Raw genomic sequence first — 17,412 nt, 5'->3', positions numbered from 1 at the left:
TGTATGTGAATCTTTAGAGCAATCAATTGAACGTAGAAAACTAACCCCCAGCTCGCAATTGACACATAAATTCATAATGCTTCTTCCTTTTCGATCTGTCCAAGCGTAGTTAAAATGGAGCAACCATTTTTCTTCCATGTAGCTCTATGGTTCTCCAAATCATCATTTGTTTTAGCCACTTGCTTCTTCAAAAGTGGCTCACGTAACTCATGCATAGTTGCCAGCTTGAACCCCGGACCATACTGACCAACTGCTTCCATCAAAATATGAAATGATTTATCAGTTACAGCATTAAAGGGAATGCCACACTTATAAACCCAATGAGTACATTAGCATTCTATCTCTTTGTTCTTTTGCAAAAGAATCTTTTATACTTGTCTGTACCATCTTCCCCCGCTCTCTAATTGAAACTTCTGGATCAATAGATGTGTATTTGTCTAAAGGACCTCTACTTTTTGGCCTTTTACTTCCAACTTCTAAAATTTCTGGATCTTCCTTTTCTCCAAATATATTTACTTCTGCTCTCAATTCTGCTTCCTCTTTTGATTTATCCTCCTTTCTCCTTTTGTTGCACTCTATATGCTCTTTAATAACTTTTTTTGCCTCATCTGTAGCTTTTGGACAAGGCGCAACATCACCTCTAACATGAGCAATATGCTTCTTGAATCTACTAATTTCTCCCTTAGTAACCTTCCCACAAAATCTACATTTCATCGTATTGGCATCAATTTTATTTGAAAGATATCCATATTGCCACCCTGGATTATTGGAGCCAATAGGCACAAAAAATTTCAGATGAAGTTGACCCAACCACAGACGGTTTTTGAGAGGAATTAGTAGTCATATTTGACTATTTGTATTCTGTAATGAAATTGGGCAAAAAACAAATATGATTGATAATTCATAATTCACATTTCATATTTAAAAATAGTAATTAATTACTGTTTTACCTTCTCCAGTAAAACAGATAGTAAGATATTTAGTTATTTACTAATTATTGATTACTAATTTACTCTCTAGTTAATATTTAATAACTTAGTCCAGTAATTCACTAATTCAAAAGAAATGTTAGAGACAAATTAACACTAAAAATTAACTCACTGTTAAATCTTAATCTATAATCTTAATTTCTGAATTAATTAGAGGAATTAAGAAATAAGAAATAGAGAAAAAAATATTATTAGACAATTACTGAATTCTGAATCAAATAATTAACAATCTTAATTAACAGAATTAAAGAAAAAATAGAAGAAATGAGGAACTAAGTAATAAGAAATAGAGAAAAACTGAAAAACATATTATCACTTATCAGATAGTTACTAAATTAATTTATGAATTAAGTAATTAACAATCATTAACAAATTAGTAGATTACTAATTAACATTCAAGTATTCAATAGATTAGCAGAAACAGAGAAAAACTAATTAACTAGAGGAATTAAGTAATAAGAAACATTGAAACAGAGAAAAACTAAAATATATTATCAGATAATTACTAAATTAATTTCTGAATTATGTAATTAACCATCATTAACAGATGAAGTGATTAACTAATTAACGAACATATTATCATTATTATCAGATAATCACTAAGTAACTAATAGATTAAGATTTAGTGATTTACCTACTTTAGACAGAACTGAAAATTTAAAAAAAAATTAACTACTTCGGTGTGAGATAGTGAAACTGTGAGAGAGGAGTGAGAGAGAGTGAGATTGTGTGTGTGAGAGAGAGAGAGGGGCCTATACCTCTGCAGCGAGAGCGGGCGTAGTGAGAGAGAGGGCGCACCGAGAGAGAGAGAGGGCGTAGCGAGAGAGAGATGGCGCAGCGAGAGAGAGATTAGGGATTTTAGTGAGAGAGAGAGGGCGCAGCGAGAGAGAAGAAATATTAATGGTTAATAGTATTGGTTAAGTTTTTTTAGTGGATATTGGATAATCCGATCCACTATAGAAAAACCCGATAAGGCGGGTTTGGCGGGCCGAAGCGCCAAGTTAGACCCCTTGACTCTACGGATCAGAGAAATAGAAAACAAGTTATTAGATGACAGAAATAACCCATGGCTAGATGAGATATTGGGAGAGATCACGACGATGGCGGAGGCTAGTACGAGTTGTTCAGCAGCGAGAGGTAGTATATCTACTAGTACTAATCATAGTCCTGATGATAGATATGGTGGTGAGATCGTTTTATGATTTTTATCTACATTTGTTGAGGAAAGTTAAAGTGGCATAAGTATTAAAGACAGAGAAACTGAGGATATATATACATATCAGCGGCGTCGTCATGAGATGCATTTTGGTTCCTATGATTATGGTACATCGAGTATTTATTATTTGGAGGCATTACAAGATCCATATGCTAGTTATTATTCTCAGTATTCTCGGTATTCTCAAGCACAAGATCAAAATGCTAGTTATTATAACAAATAATGTCAGTCTTTGTATTCATTAAAATCTTGGACAGGTGGGTCCGGATCTAAAATTATTTATAACAAATAATGTCAGTCTTTGTATTCATTAAAATTAACCCAGCAAAAAGATAGTTTCTTGTTGTGATTATGTACTCTTCATTTCTATATTTGTTTTGTTATTTATTAACCAATATATTATTTTATTTAAAAATATAATTTATATGTCTATTATTCTTCTTGATAATTAAGAAAATAAGAATTAAGTTACTGCAAATAATTACGTACGAATATACGTACATAACCGTAATAATTACTATTACCTACTTAGGATTAAAATAATAATTTATATTGCAGGCATTTTGCTAAACATGATATAATTAGAATTATATACTAACTATGATATAATTATATTTAATTTGTATAAATTAAATATATTAAATTAACTAAACTAAATGAATAATTAATAACATAATCAAATATAATTAGAAATAAATAATGTGCATATATATATATATATATATATATATATAAAAATAAACAATACATAGTGCTGGGCTCAGCCCAGCACCATTCACAGCAGGGCCCAGCGCCTTGCCCTGCAAGGGCGCTGGGTCAAGCCTAGCACCACTTGCGGGGTGCAGTCCGAGAGGAAAGAAGGGAAGGAGGAGGAGGAGGAGGAGAAGAAGAAGAAAAGAAGAAGAAGAAGAAGAAAGAAGAAGGAAGAAGAGGGTTGGGCCGTGGGGGAGGGGTGCGGCTGCTGGTGGCCACTCAGCGGCCGGCCTCTCGCCAATGACTCAATCCTCCGGCGGCCTCGAGAGGAAGCCGACAAAGAGAGAAAGAGAGATAGAGAGAGGGGGGAGAGAGAGAGAGAGAGAGAGAGAGAGAGAGAGAGAGAGAGAGAGAGAGAGAGAGAGAAGGAGGGAGGCTCATTGGCATTAGTGGAGGTGGCAGTGGCAGCGGTAGGCCGACGGAGTGACGGCGGTAGCAGGTAGAGAAAGAGAGAAAGAGTGTTTGAGAGAGAGAGAAAGAGTCCAAAAGAGAAAAAGAGAGAGAGAGAGAGAGGAAGAAAAGAGGCGGTGGGTAGGGAGGCTGTGGCGGCGGCGGCAGGGGCCCATCGCGCCAGCTGGCTCGGCCAGGTTGGCCGGGCCAGCGCTTGGCCCTTCCCCGCTGCCACTGCATGGCACGAGGTGTTGTGCCATGCAGTGAAGAAAACTTTTTTTTTGTTTGTTACATAGATGCTTCCATCATTCTATGTATTATTGTAATTTGTTTTTGGATGGTTCATCGATATCAATACTAAATTGCTAATTCTATATCATTGGAATTGTTTGCTACTATTTTTGATATGCATTAATGTTACAATCCTAATCTCGAAACGAACACTTGGAACCTTGATTTCAAACAATATCCTTTATATTCTGAATTTATCTCTATTTTATTATGACATTTGAGATTAAACATCAATAATTTTGGATTTATTAATCTTGTCGGATCATTTAATATTCTATTCTCCTAATTTTACCATCTCTTCCTTTTTCCTTCTATTGCCTTAGCAAATTTCCATCTTTTCAATAATTTCTAGATCTCATATAATAAATGATAACACATTTTGATTGCTTTAAATTAATATTAAATATAAAATTCTAAACTATTTATAGATCTAGGTTTTCTCTCCTTGTCATCTTCCACCCATCCATCTTCACTATATCATCATCTTTCCCACCTCTATCTCTCCACATTCTTTCATCCTTGCTAAAATGATCTCTTCTCTCTCTCTCACCTCACGACACTCAGCTAGCTCTTCCTTTCTCTGCCCCTTCCTGTCTAATTATCATCATCGTAAGGAGAGTAGAAACGCGAGGTAGCAAGGAAGGAATGATGACATTAATCGGGTCAAGTACGATGATGGCAAATGAGGAGAGGGTTGGTGGTGGTGGAATGGGAAATGGGAGGAGAAAGGGAGAGGTAGATGTGGATTAGGAAAGAATAAGAGGAGAGGAAGAAAGTTAGGTGGGATTTTGCAACGATGGCTGTGCCAGTGGAACGTGCCGACTAGGCGCAACACGCCCCAACGTGCTAGTGTATGACTTTACGTGCCATTGCAACACATTTATAGTAGTTGTAATAAACTTTTTAAGATATTTGAAGATGTTTTTGGGTCTTCAATATCAATTTTTAGTTTTTGGTTTAAATACATGTATTAAAACCTACATTATAGTGCTTTAGATTATTTTTGTAAATGACTTATTTTAGTAAAGATAAAGCAACAGTTAAATATAAATATTATTCAATATATAATATGATTGAATACATTCATTAAAACTAATATTAATAATTGAATACTCCAGAATAAAATTGAATACAATATTAATCAATAATAGTTTAATAATTAAAACTAATATCTAGTTGTAAAATAACGATGAGGATCATAGATTTCATTTGCCAGCACAAGAATAGTATAAGAATATTGTATTAAATACAAAATTAGCCGATTCTGAGTTGGATCGGCGGATCCGGATTGGGATCGACCCTAATTGATATCGATCAGACTGATTTTGCTCCAATTTCAGCTAGTATCGGCCAGTTTCGGCCGTATCGGTTGAAAACAACAATATTGGCAAAATTTAATTTTTTTTAAGATTCAGGTCGAATGTAAAATATATCTAATTTAGGAGACATTAATAATTGATGTCATCAACTGTTTTTTTTTTTAATTTTCAATTTTTACTCTCTATTTCTCACACACTCTTCGCTTACTCACATTTCACCGAGTTTATTTGGCAGCCATTCCGATGAGCCCCTTTGGCTAGTCCACACTTTTGTGAACTCGGATGAGTTTTCTTTTTCATATATTTTTTTATTTTTCACCCATTTTTTAACTCTTCTTTTCTTATTGCTATAGAACAATAGTGAAGAGATATCTCTCTCTTCATGTTGTTTTGCAGTAATAATTTATAAGTATAAAGATTTGTTTAATTCATGTCAAAATTTATTATAGTTTTAAATGAATTTTTTCTTTAGTTTTTAAAGTTCATATGACTAATTTTTATTTCTTATTTTTCAGTTATTTTTTATAAATTTTTAGAAATGTTTCTACATTTTAAATGATATTTAAAATTTCATGTAATTAAAAATAGTATGACCGGATACAAGTGGCCGATATGACCGATACAGCCGATATGTATTATTTTTTCTAACGGCTGATCCCAATCCTGATCTCGATATTGAGTTTTGGAACCTTATTAAATATTGACGATTTAAAACTTATTCACTGATAGTATTGTTTGTTGTTAACATAGTTTTCATACAAATAAATTTTTTGTAATTCTCCTATAATATGATATCAATATTGAACATGTACGGGAACAACTAGCACATACACAGACACACCATAAACATATGCAGGTTGTGTATATAGAGTATAATAAGGGTGTTGCGACCTTAGTGGGTGTGATTGATACAATTTACTATCACTACATATTTCACTTAAAAATTTGTCTCGATAGATTGATGTTTACATTCTTCACTTAAAAATTACTTTAAATCTTTATCAACATCAAAATCAACCTACCACTTTGAAAAACTTTCCTAGTATTTATATTCACATCAAGATCAGAAGGCGAAGAAAATTTAGATGCATATTTAATATATAACTTTCTTATGATTTCACAAACTTGCTCGAATTTCTTAACACCATAAAGAGAATAAATTTTAGGAAAGTAATACATCATAAACTTTATTTTGTACCGAGGATCCAAAAATGAAGCCACCACTAATATTAGATTGCATTGCTTCCAATATTTGTCAAATTTCTCTTTCATTGATATTACCATATAAAGAATAAGTTCATCAAAACTCTTGCACCATTTTTTAATTTACAATAAAATATTATAGAATTATTTGAAAAATAAGTTAGCTGTTGGATATAAAGTTTCTAAAAGCAATTTAGTTATCATATAAAAGGTTTGCAAGCATTTGTATAACACTACAGCTTTCTCCCATTACTGATTTGTTGGATATGCAACAAATTTAATTGGATTAGCACAGTAAAGTTTTTTAAATGCATTTCTATAATATATAATATTTTTAAGTATTAAATAGGTAGAGTTTTAAGTTTTATCTTATAGATACATCAAGTGAAAGAGCAATATTTGTATCTAAATTACATTCCCTTGCTCTTTGGAGAAAATCTTCCAATTGCAAAAGTGATTTTTTTTTTAATTATAATGACATGATGAATATTCTCTACTGCATCTTTTATCTTTTTCAAACCATCATGCACAATTAAATTTATAATATGTGGCACATCTAACATGAAAAAATATGCCTTCACAAATAGGAGCTTGCTGTTCATTATGTCGAGTAGCTACATCTTTAACACAAACATTATTAGCATGATCGTTATCTAAAGTTAATAAAAATAGCTTCACGTCAATATTCCAATAGATTCAACCCCATCTGATTTTCTTCTAAATGCTTGAAATTTATGATTGATCATCAATGAAATGTATCGTAATGCACAAATAACTTTTATTCTATCTAGAAATTCAGAGATTCATTGTAGCACTCATACGATATAAAAGTGAAGCAGATATATCATATAGAATTTTCTTTTGCTCAACATATAGTTCCAAGATCTCTTTCTAATAGTTATCTATGATTTTGTTAAAAAAGCACGTTGTAGAGATTTTATAAAGTTAGTAAAATACTCATGCTTTAGAATATAGAAAGGATATTCATGCATCACTATTGCCGTGATAAGTTTTCTTCGACTTTTTTCCTTATTATATTTGTATGACTGAAATATTTTTTTTCCAACTTTGTGAGATTGAGTAACGTTTGCCCTATATCTTTAGTATATTTATTTTTATAATGCTTCCCCAAGTGTGTCAATCCCATAGAACTTTTCCTACTAAATTGCTTTTGACAAGATTTACATATTGCTTTGCAGTGTTTTTCCATTGGTTACATTTGTCTCTTCAACTTCTAAAAATTATTCAAGATATTTTATAACTTATTTTTCTTTGTCCTATCATTACTAAAAACACTATTGGAGGTGTCTATTTGAACTGATGTAGTTGTAGACGTCATTGACTCCTAAACATGGATATTGAAACTAATTATAGGTAAAGTGTAAAGGTAAAAGCATGAAAGAGATAATGCATTAAAGATAAAAACATTCTTATCAGTCTAGCAATGTTTGGAAATTAATTACTCTTCCAAAGTTGCAAAAATATCAGACAAAAGAGGAGGATAGAGAAAAGTAGCTGCAAAATGTGCAAATAGATAATTTCAACTATACAGCTCTATATAAAAGCAAAACCTACATAAACATAAGAATCAAGCACGAGATATAACAAAAGTATACATAACCAGATGCTATATGAGATAGACTAGTAGAAACATTTTAAGAGGGTGTATTGATAAATTGATGTGTACAAAGTGATCTAACTAGATGGAATAATGCTGCTTAGATTGGTTGTTTGAAATTTACCTTTATGTTAAATCAAATCTTTTGAAACAAATATAGTGATGACATGCTTTTATTTTTGTAAATGCTAATATCACATAGCAAATGCAATTGGCTTGAGAATTGGAAGAAAATGGTAGTACTAGCTTAATAGTATACATACCTGGGAAGCACTTTTCAAATATAAAAAATGGTGAACCTCCTATCCAAGGTGAATGAGTGGTATGGATGATGAATTAAGATAAAACTTCCTTTGATAAAATAAAAAAAATTTGAAAAATATCATGACCAAGATCTATGAGTAGAAAACTATTTCGATTGAGTAAACTTTGACATACATTAGGACAAACAATAGGAGAAAAAAAACTAGCTTTTAGGCTACAGTAGAGATCATGAACAAGTAAGATAATATAGACCAACCAACAATGGTCATGCCATGCCACCATTAGTACGGCACATACATGCTATTGGCATACATTTAATAAATTTTTTAGGATATTTATAAATGTTTTTGAGTTTTCAGTATGTCAAGTTTTGATTTTTGGTTTAGATATATGTATTAAAACTTACATTATAGTGTTTTATCTTTAGATTATTTTTGTAAATAACTTATTTTATTAAAAATAAAATAATAATTAAATATAAATATTATTCAACACATAATATGAATGAATACATTCATTAAAACTAATATAATGATTGAATACTCGATAACATATATTAACATTCTAACATATAATATTAATTGATAATAGTTTAATAATTAAAAGTAATCTCTAGTTGAGCGTAGAATGACGATGTATGTAGAAGGAAATAAAGTTCCAGTAGTTGAAAGACTCAATTTCGGGATTGGGCGTTCGAACGGCCCTTCTAGCACATCCGAACGCAAATTTTTTGGAGAGCAGCAAAATAAATTGGTTTTCAAATGCAATCTTCTGAGAGCGGAAGATTAAATAGGTGTTCAAATGCTTCCAAAGCTGTTCTAATGCCAATTTCTCGAGAGCCAAGAAAATAAATTGGGCGTTTGAACGCCCTTAAGACTGTTCAGACGCCCGATAGCAAGGAACTCTAGTTTATGTGTTTTGATTAAGTGCTTTTGCTTATGTTAGGCAATAAGAGTTGAGCTTGTTTGATCCTATTGCTAAGTCTAGTTGAGTCAAGGAGCCATCTATAAATAGATGTGGTGTGCACCAAAGATTTTCATCTTTGAATATTGAAGTTAATTTGCAAGATCGTCTCCTTGTTCGATTACCTCTAAGCTTTGGAACCCTAGCCACCATCTGAGATCTTCATTATTGTCTTTCTCTTCGTCTGGCTCACCCTCTTGATCCTAAGGAACGGGCCCTACTTCTTCTCTATCCTTTTCCTACCGACTACCTCGACTTCCGACTACCTCGACTTCCACCATTGACATCTCCATCACCATACCGTAACCTTAGGCTGATCACCCCCACGTCTCATTGCCCTCCCCTTTCTACTATCCATCCCGATAGATTCATTCTTCATCTCGAATCTATCTCAATTTCAAAAGCACTTGACCATCTAATTGTTAGATCTTAATTTTGGAGATTCGCGGTAATTCTAACTTTCTCTACGTGAATCAAAATCTAGTTCCGTCTTTAGATTTGGACTCGCAGACATTGTGGGGTTAGTAAGATGATCGTTACAAACAATGAGGATCAAAAATTTTATTTGTCGGTACAAGAATAACACTAGAATGTTGCATTAAATATTGTTGATATTGTTCAAAACTCTTTCGCTAATAGTATTGTTCGTTGTAATGTCTCACATAGTCTTTATACAAATAAGAATTTTATAATTCTTCTATAATATAATATGAATATTGAACATGCATGGAAACAGTCGACATATGCACAGGCACACCATAAGTATATACAGATTATAGATATAGAGTAAAATAATGGTGTTGTGGCTCTGGTAAGTTTGATTGATACGATAGTAATGATGATGAACTCATATCTTTTCATCATCGTCAATTTTATCTTAGCCTTATTGACCAGTTGATTTAATAATGATCTATGAAAATAGAAATTTTTAAAAAAAAATGGGTTCCACATGGCACAATAACCGGCATGGCCCGACTAGTGCCAGTCGGCACGAGGTGTGTCGACCTACACGACCATCAATTAGACCAACATCATTTTGAAACAAATTCAATGCAATGGTTGTACAATCCCAATGGAGAAAAATGAAAGTATTAGATCAATATGACTTTAGGTAGAACATATAATTTCCAGATTATCAGATTGATATGACTTTACGGAGAATAAAAATTTCCAAATTTAAATAATGATAAGCCTATGCAATCATTTTCATGTAATTGTGTAAGTCCGGCAGATTTATTTGCGAGCTCAAACCATTATGCAAAAAAAACAAATAATGAATTTGTTAATGTCCTACAATCGAAGTTCTGATTTTGAAAACAAAAAAATTTAATACCTTTTGAAGGATTCACTATCATGATGAAAGCTAGGCTAGTTTCAAAAGAATCAAACTACTAACTTAACAATCAAGCTACAGAACAGAAGCTATATTAAGTTGGAAGCAATCATATACATGTGGAGAGGCCAGAGAGGTGATGGCGATGGAAGGGGAGTTGGAAGACAGTGATGGCGACGGAGGAGTAGTTGAAGGTGGTGATCGGGTGATGGCGAGGAGATATTTTGGTGGAGGCGGCTATTGATTGGGAAAGAGATGGAGAGGGTTAGGGTTAGGGTTAGGATTGCTAGGTTGCAGGATTGGGTTATTGGTAGGGGTATTTAGCGGTTAAATTGATATTCGTTATCCGATCTAAATTGGATAACATTAGCTATACCTGTATCGGTATCTGGATCTAGATCATATGTAACTAAAAGTCTATCCATATCCGAAGCTGGATCCGGATTGGATATGGATTAAAACCGATCCTGGTTTGGTAGCGCATCGGGTCGGACTTAATCCAATCTGTTTTCACCCTAGTTGTGCATCTATTGTATATGCAGTATAATATTTTGTGGAGATTGACATTGTTGGCAAGTATGTTTCAATTAATTCTTGTTACATAACATTCTCTTTCTGGAGAAAGATATCATGTAAAAGTTAATTTTGGCAGGCCTTCACATTTCTTTCCAGAAATAAATCTCTCTGTAAACCCATTGCACATTTGCACCACCACTCATTTGATTATTGGTATAAGTTAAATATTTCCTCTGCTAGCATCTTGGACGTTCCACCCTCCACTCAAAGGAGCCTCATGTACCGTCATACCCTATTTAGTATCTTACTAGATGTTCCTTGCTTCTACAATCCCTTACCGTTCCACTTGGATTATTGCCATTCCTGATAACAAGAATTATCATTCCCTAGTCCATCTAAATTTTCTCCAACCTATGTCCATTTGAATTATCTCCTTATGACACAGGTAATAATGTTTGAATTTCTGGATATTAATGTTTTCAAGAAGAACAGGCATTTCTCTATTGATGCTAAATTTGGAATGTTATGCTTTACTTCTGAGATAATTAATGGATGTTAATGTTAGGCAGCTTTTTCATTCCTTTTGGTGATTTATTATTCTTTGGTTATTCATTTAAATGATAGAGCAATAACATTGAAACTTATGATAACTTGTTTCTTTTGAACCCTGTATTACTATTGACAATGATTTCAATTTTCTTATTTAGGTTGTTTTAATTCAATATTATGCATAATCATAGATATTTTTTTCATCAGCTTCCTAGCAGAAGTGCTCGTCGTAAGAAGGTTAAAAGACAATTGAGGCGAGAAAAGGCTAGTCATCAACTAAGGAAGGTATTGCATTTTGGAGAAGTCCTCAACTGAAAAACAGTCAGTTTTCATCTTTACTTTGTGGCAGGCAGAGGTAAGAGGGTTCAGTCACCTCCCAAAGTCCTCTCCCTGACAAGTGTGCAGAAGAATCCCTCTAGACTAATTTATCCACACTCGCTATTCTCCATCCCAAATAACAGGGAAACATAGCCTAAAGTTCAGCCTTTCTTATCCCAATCGAACTGGCATATTAGTAAGTTCTGCATGTACTTTGTATGAAGGAATAAAATGGTCTGAAGATCTACTATTAATAACTGTTATCATGAAAAGGAAAACACAGTAAGGAAGTTCACCTGACTTGAAAAGGGAAACTATGTGTAAAATCTCTGAACCTATGATCTTAGTTCCATGTTAGTAGGAAAAGAAATTTACTATAATTTTCATCTTATTTCATATTCAATTGAGATTTTGCAACTTAGCTAGACTAACCAATATATACTGGGAACTTTATTAATGAAATCTTCACAAGTAATTTGGGCTTAGAGAGAAGAAAGAAAAGGTGGAGCAAAGCATGTTTTCCTATGAACAACAAAAAGTCAAAGACATTAGCTAGAAAGATAGAGGATCTTTTCCAATGCTTCTAGAATCTAGAACATCATAAATGTTCTTGCAACCAAAAAGCCACTTCAAAGCTTCCCATTTCTTACGCATTCGTACTTTTAATAATCAATTTTCTATGAAGCTTATCACATGAGCAGTTACTGTTCAAGGACTTGAGTCCCTCTTGACATTTTACATGCTAAGCAGCATGTCGGTCACCCATGGGATTAGAAAGATACAAAATTATGGTCATGCTGCTGCATTGCAAAACCATCCATGGGCAATTTTATGTCAGAGACAGAAGGGAAGAAGAATAGAAGGACTTGGGCCTTACCTGACATAATCCTACCTGAAAATGGATTGTCTCACCTGGCATCTATAATGCCAGAAGCTGGGGGATGCACCATGTTCCTTCTGCACTTAATTTTTAGTTATAGTATTGATTGAAGTTTGAACCCACGTAGATCTTCATGATTATTTATTAAAGAAAAATATAGTTACTGTTTTCTAATTTTATGTTTAGCCTTCTAAATGATTAATATAAATATGTCGAAAGTTTTGCCTTCCCTAGTGCCCAGTGTCAGGAAGACTCAAAGTGACACAGAAGTTACTTTTGATTACCTTTATTTGCTATTACTGATAATCAATTTTCATGACTAGTATTCATTAGTAATACTTCTGAAATCCACAGAATCTGCAGGGCCATGTGTTAGCAAATGAGTTACTATGCACTTCTTCAAAATATCATTCAGAGAATCACGACACTGAAAGAGAGGAAATTGTTCCTATCATTGTTCAATCTGGTCATATTCACTTTGAGCCTCCAGGTAGAGTTCAACTGTTACCTACTCTACAGCTTTCTTTCAGTATTATCGAATATCAAATATGAATTCAAAAAAGTTTTTGCATGAATAACAATACCTTGTTTCTTTCACAAGATGAGCTTCTAATTAATATTATGTTGCTAGTGTATCTTAAATCAATGGAAATTTGGAACACATGGCCTTTTTATTTGTCTAGCCTTTGCAAAAGTGCGGTTTTACGATGGAAATGGTCTAAAGCTCTTGCCAACTTTTTGACAACACAAAACCTTTCACTCTAAAAGTTCTTTTGGTCTCAACATGATAAGCTTTTGTCCCATGTATTTGGTCACCTAGTTAAATTGTCCTTTAGTCTAAAAGTTCTAAATATCAACGATGGTCGTGCTGTGCCAATAGTGGCACAGCACGCCCTCAGCACGTCCTTGAGTGCCACTGGTACACATTTAACTTAATTTTAATTAAAAATTTAGGATATTTAGATATATTTTTGCATCTTCGGCATGTCAATTTTTGGTTTTTGGTTTAAAAATATATAGTAAAATTTACATTATAGTGTTTTATTTTTAGATTATTTTTATAAATACTATATTTTATTAAAGATAAAACAATAGTGAAATACATATAATATGATTGAATATATTTATTGAAACTAATATTAATGATTGAATACTTTATAATATAATTGAACACATAATAACATTCAATACGTAATATTAAAGTTGATTGATGATGATTGATGGAATTAAGAAAACGTAAAAAAAATGGGCTCCACATGTCATATCATGTTTGTTATGAAAATGACTAAAGTTGATTCGATGATAATTAATGAAAATAGAGAAAATTAAAAAAAATGACTCCACATCGCACAGAGATCGGTACATAGCGTGCTGAGCGGCACGACTATCCTTACTAAATATTGCTAAGATCAATACCAAATATTTCATTCCTGAATGTTAGTTCTAATGGCTTCCTATTTAGAAGATTGAAGGTAAAGTAAAAATAATCATTCTGGTTTACTAGTTTTGTGTCTTGACTAATCCTCAGCCAGTCCTTTTGAACCTATAAACTAGAGTTGAATGTAGGAATAAGTAATTGTCAATGAAATCTTAGTATCTTATCTTTTATAACAAAAAGTGATCATGCTGGGTGATAATATTTTAATAAATAATTTAAAATAAATTAAGTATTCTTGGTGAAATAATTTAGGGCCTCTCTCAGCGCTAAATACTCGTCTCTTGGAACTTGAGAGATGCTTGGTTGCCATTTTGCGGGAATACATTTTTGTTACTTCCATCTTCCTTTTACCCACCCATCGATAGCCATGCCACTATCGGCACGCCCTTCGCACCACTCAGCAAGCCTCGGTGTGCCACTAGCATGCATTTACCATATTTTTAATAAAAATTTAGGATATTTAAAAATAGTTTTTGGTCTTTGGCATGCCAATCTTTTTAGTTTAAATATATGTATTAAGACCTAAATTATAGTATTTTATTTTTAAATTATTTTTGTAAATGACCTATATTATTAAAGATAAAGCAGTAGTCAAATATAAATATTATTTACCACATAATATAATTGAATATATTCATTAAAACTAATATTAATGATTGAATACTTCGTAATATAATTGAATACATAATAACATTCAACACATCATATTAATTGATAATAATTTAATAATTAAAATTAATATCTAGTTAAACATAGAATGACGGGGAGTATCAAAGACTTCATTTAATGATGATTGATAGAAATAAAAAAAAATTAAAAAAAAGGACTTCACATTAGCTTAGCACGGCTCAACACGGGGATGTGCCACTAGCACACCCCGTGTTAGGTGTTGTTTGTGCCACTACTGGAATGACTATCCTTGCTTTTACCTTTGTTTATGTCCTAAAGAGTAAGGGATGAGGTTTATTTTGAACACTTTGCCTAAGGAGTCATGGATGTATTAAGTGTTTGCTGCACCATTTTGTCAAACTTGTGTAAAGATTGGAAAGAAACCTTGAAGAGTTATTGATGGCTTGTAGAGTGATTCTTTATATGGTTTTGTGTGATTCATGTAACATCCTCCTTTTACAAACTGATATTGTCCAGTTTTATGATGTCCATGTCTATTTCCTGGCCTTTGGACCACATTCATGCTCACGATGGTTCTGATCATGTCTACTATGAATTTTGCTCCCTTATAGGCTGATATCATTACTTATGTTGTAAGTAATCCTGTTGCATTAGGTTTTGAGACTAATGTCATTCATTTAATTTATGTTTTATCTAATGTTCTAAGTATAATTTTCGGGATTGGGATTAGTCCGCTAGCAAAATGAAACATATCGATCGTATTGATCATTTCGAGATCAGACTAAATTTTATTTCATAAAATTATAAAAAATATTATATAATGCAAACAAATTAAAAAAATGATTGAAACATAGTTAAATATAAATCACACATGAGCCTTGAGTGTAAAAAATATTATAAAATGCAAACAAATTAATATTATTGAAACATAGTTAAATATAAATCACACACGTATATCATAGCATACACTAAACCTTTTTTATATCCATAGACTCCCCGAAGTAAAAATAATATCCATATCAACCCTTTAATTCAGGGGTCTGTGGTGAAAAATTTCTTAGTTCAAGGGATCTATATAGTAGAAAGAAAGTTTGTGAGTGCATGTGGAAAATAGTGATACGGGGCTAAATGTAATTAACCTCTATTTAAATTGATACCTTAAGGTGGACTTTATTGAGCTTTATAGTACCTTTTTTATGATTTTATCTATTCATTTCCATGGTGAATGTATCTGGTAAAAGTTCTGACATATTGAAGTTTTAGTGCCTTCCTATGTTTTCATACTATTACTTGTACTTCTACTTTAGACTATCATTTCATAGACTGAAAATATTGCTCCTCTACAAATGCAGAACAGAGCAACTTGCAGCCAAATGGACCAGTGGTATATCTCTATTCATGTGTAGATAGATGTCATCATGGATTTAAATTATTTATGCAGTGGACTTTCTATATGTCTGTCAGCTTAGTTGGAAAGTTGTTATATATGATACAAACATAGATGCAGAAAAGGGGCTTTATTCTGCTGTTCTGGGTGTTTATTTTTAAGTGATATGCACAGAAGGTTTAGAATAGATTGACTAGTTACACTAGGATTGTTAATGTCTTCTATCTTATGACGGATCAAGGCTAGCTGGAGCTATTTGTAACCTAGTGCCACTGTTAAAAATATTTCTCCAATATTTCTATTCAGAACTAATTCTTATTAATCTTTTTGAGATGAATAGGATTGACAAAAAGAAAAGAATTTAAATAACAAAAGATCAGACTGTGGAGACCTACATTCAAAAATCTTGGGGAATGACCACAGGAGAGCTAGAAAGCCACCAACATGAAAACAAGGGTGACCAGGTGACTCTATAGTAGATCAATGCTTAGCAGTGAAATTTCAAAGCCATGAGAAAGTTCAAGAAGAAATAGAGAAGCAAGTGGAAAACATTTAAAGAAATTAAACTGACTACAATACTATTTGTTATAGTTATTGGGTGTGAGTTCTACTATTAACTGTGACTTGGACTTTAGCTGATATGGTGATGCGGACATCATCGATAAGACCCGATGGCGTGTGTACTAGCGCAAGAGGTGCTGATAGTTGATGATCCCTCCTATAGGGATTTTGTTATGATTTTGATTTATTTAGGGTGTATTTTGTTTATTTTCTATGTAGGATATTTTTTGCTTAATTTCATTGTAGGTCTATATATAGACCTATTATATTTTCTTTGGAGGTTAATAAAAGTTTATGTGATTTTGCTCTCTAAAGAATTCTGGTGTGAAACTATTTCTTAGGGTGGAGGTGTGAAACCTCATTCCTTCCCTTTTTATTTTCCTCTCCCATTTTTCTCTACCATGTTTTGCATCATTTTTGGTATCAGAGCGAAGGATCCTAGTTTATGGACGTTCCTCCTCCCGGGTTCTACGCCGCTCCACATTTGTTCTTCGTACAACCAACTGCTCCACGAACACTGGAATGTCAAGAAATCCGACGCACGACGAGCAAGAAAATTAATTATTGTCATAGCAAAATCACCACCACGTAAGATTCCAAGTCCTTTAAAAAATTAATTATTGTTGTATTATTCAGTGATCTACTACTTGGGTCCATCCTTATTTTCATTATAGATTGAAAAAAAACAGCACATCTCTTATGCTGTAAAAAGATAAAATAAAAAAATCAAATCGAATTTCCAGTGTTTCAAAATTTTGAAATTTCCATTATTGGCTCTTAACTTTTGTTAGAAT

General features: G+C 32.8%; 1 protein-coding gene across 2 annotated transcripts in view; it reads left to right on the top strand.

The window, feature by feature from the left end:
• Nucleotides 1–17,412, top strand: part of LOC140795623 (coilin-like) — a 61,556-nt gene that overhangs the window by 32,602 nt on the left and 11,542 nt on the right. The window contains exons 6-8 of one of the 2 annotated variants that reach the window (XM_073148306.1): nucleotides 11,612–11,689; nucleotides 12,957–13,092; nucleotides 16,023–16,054. In XM_073148306.1, coding sequence (XP_073004407.1) covers nucleotides 11,612–11,689; nucleotides 12,957–13,092; nucleotides 16,023–16,054 — 246 coding nt within the window. The remainder of the gene's footprint in view (nucleotides 1–11,611; nucleotides 11,690–12,956; nucleotides 13,093–16,022; nucleotides 16,055–17,412) is intronic. The other variant, XM_073148308.1, reaches the window with a different exon arrangement.

The sequence above is a fragment of the Typha latifolia genome, chromosome 9 (genome assembly GCF_019914945.1).
Source record: "Typha latifolia isolate L0001 chromosome 9, TyphaL0001v2, whole genome shotgun sequence".
In the NCBI taxonomy this organism is placed as follows: Eukaryota; Viridiplantae; Streptophyta; class Magnoliopsida; order Poales; family Typhaceae; genus Typha; species Typha latifolia.
This window is presented reverse-complemented; position numbering and strand designations above follow the sequence as displayed.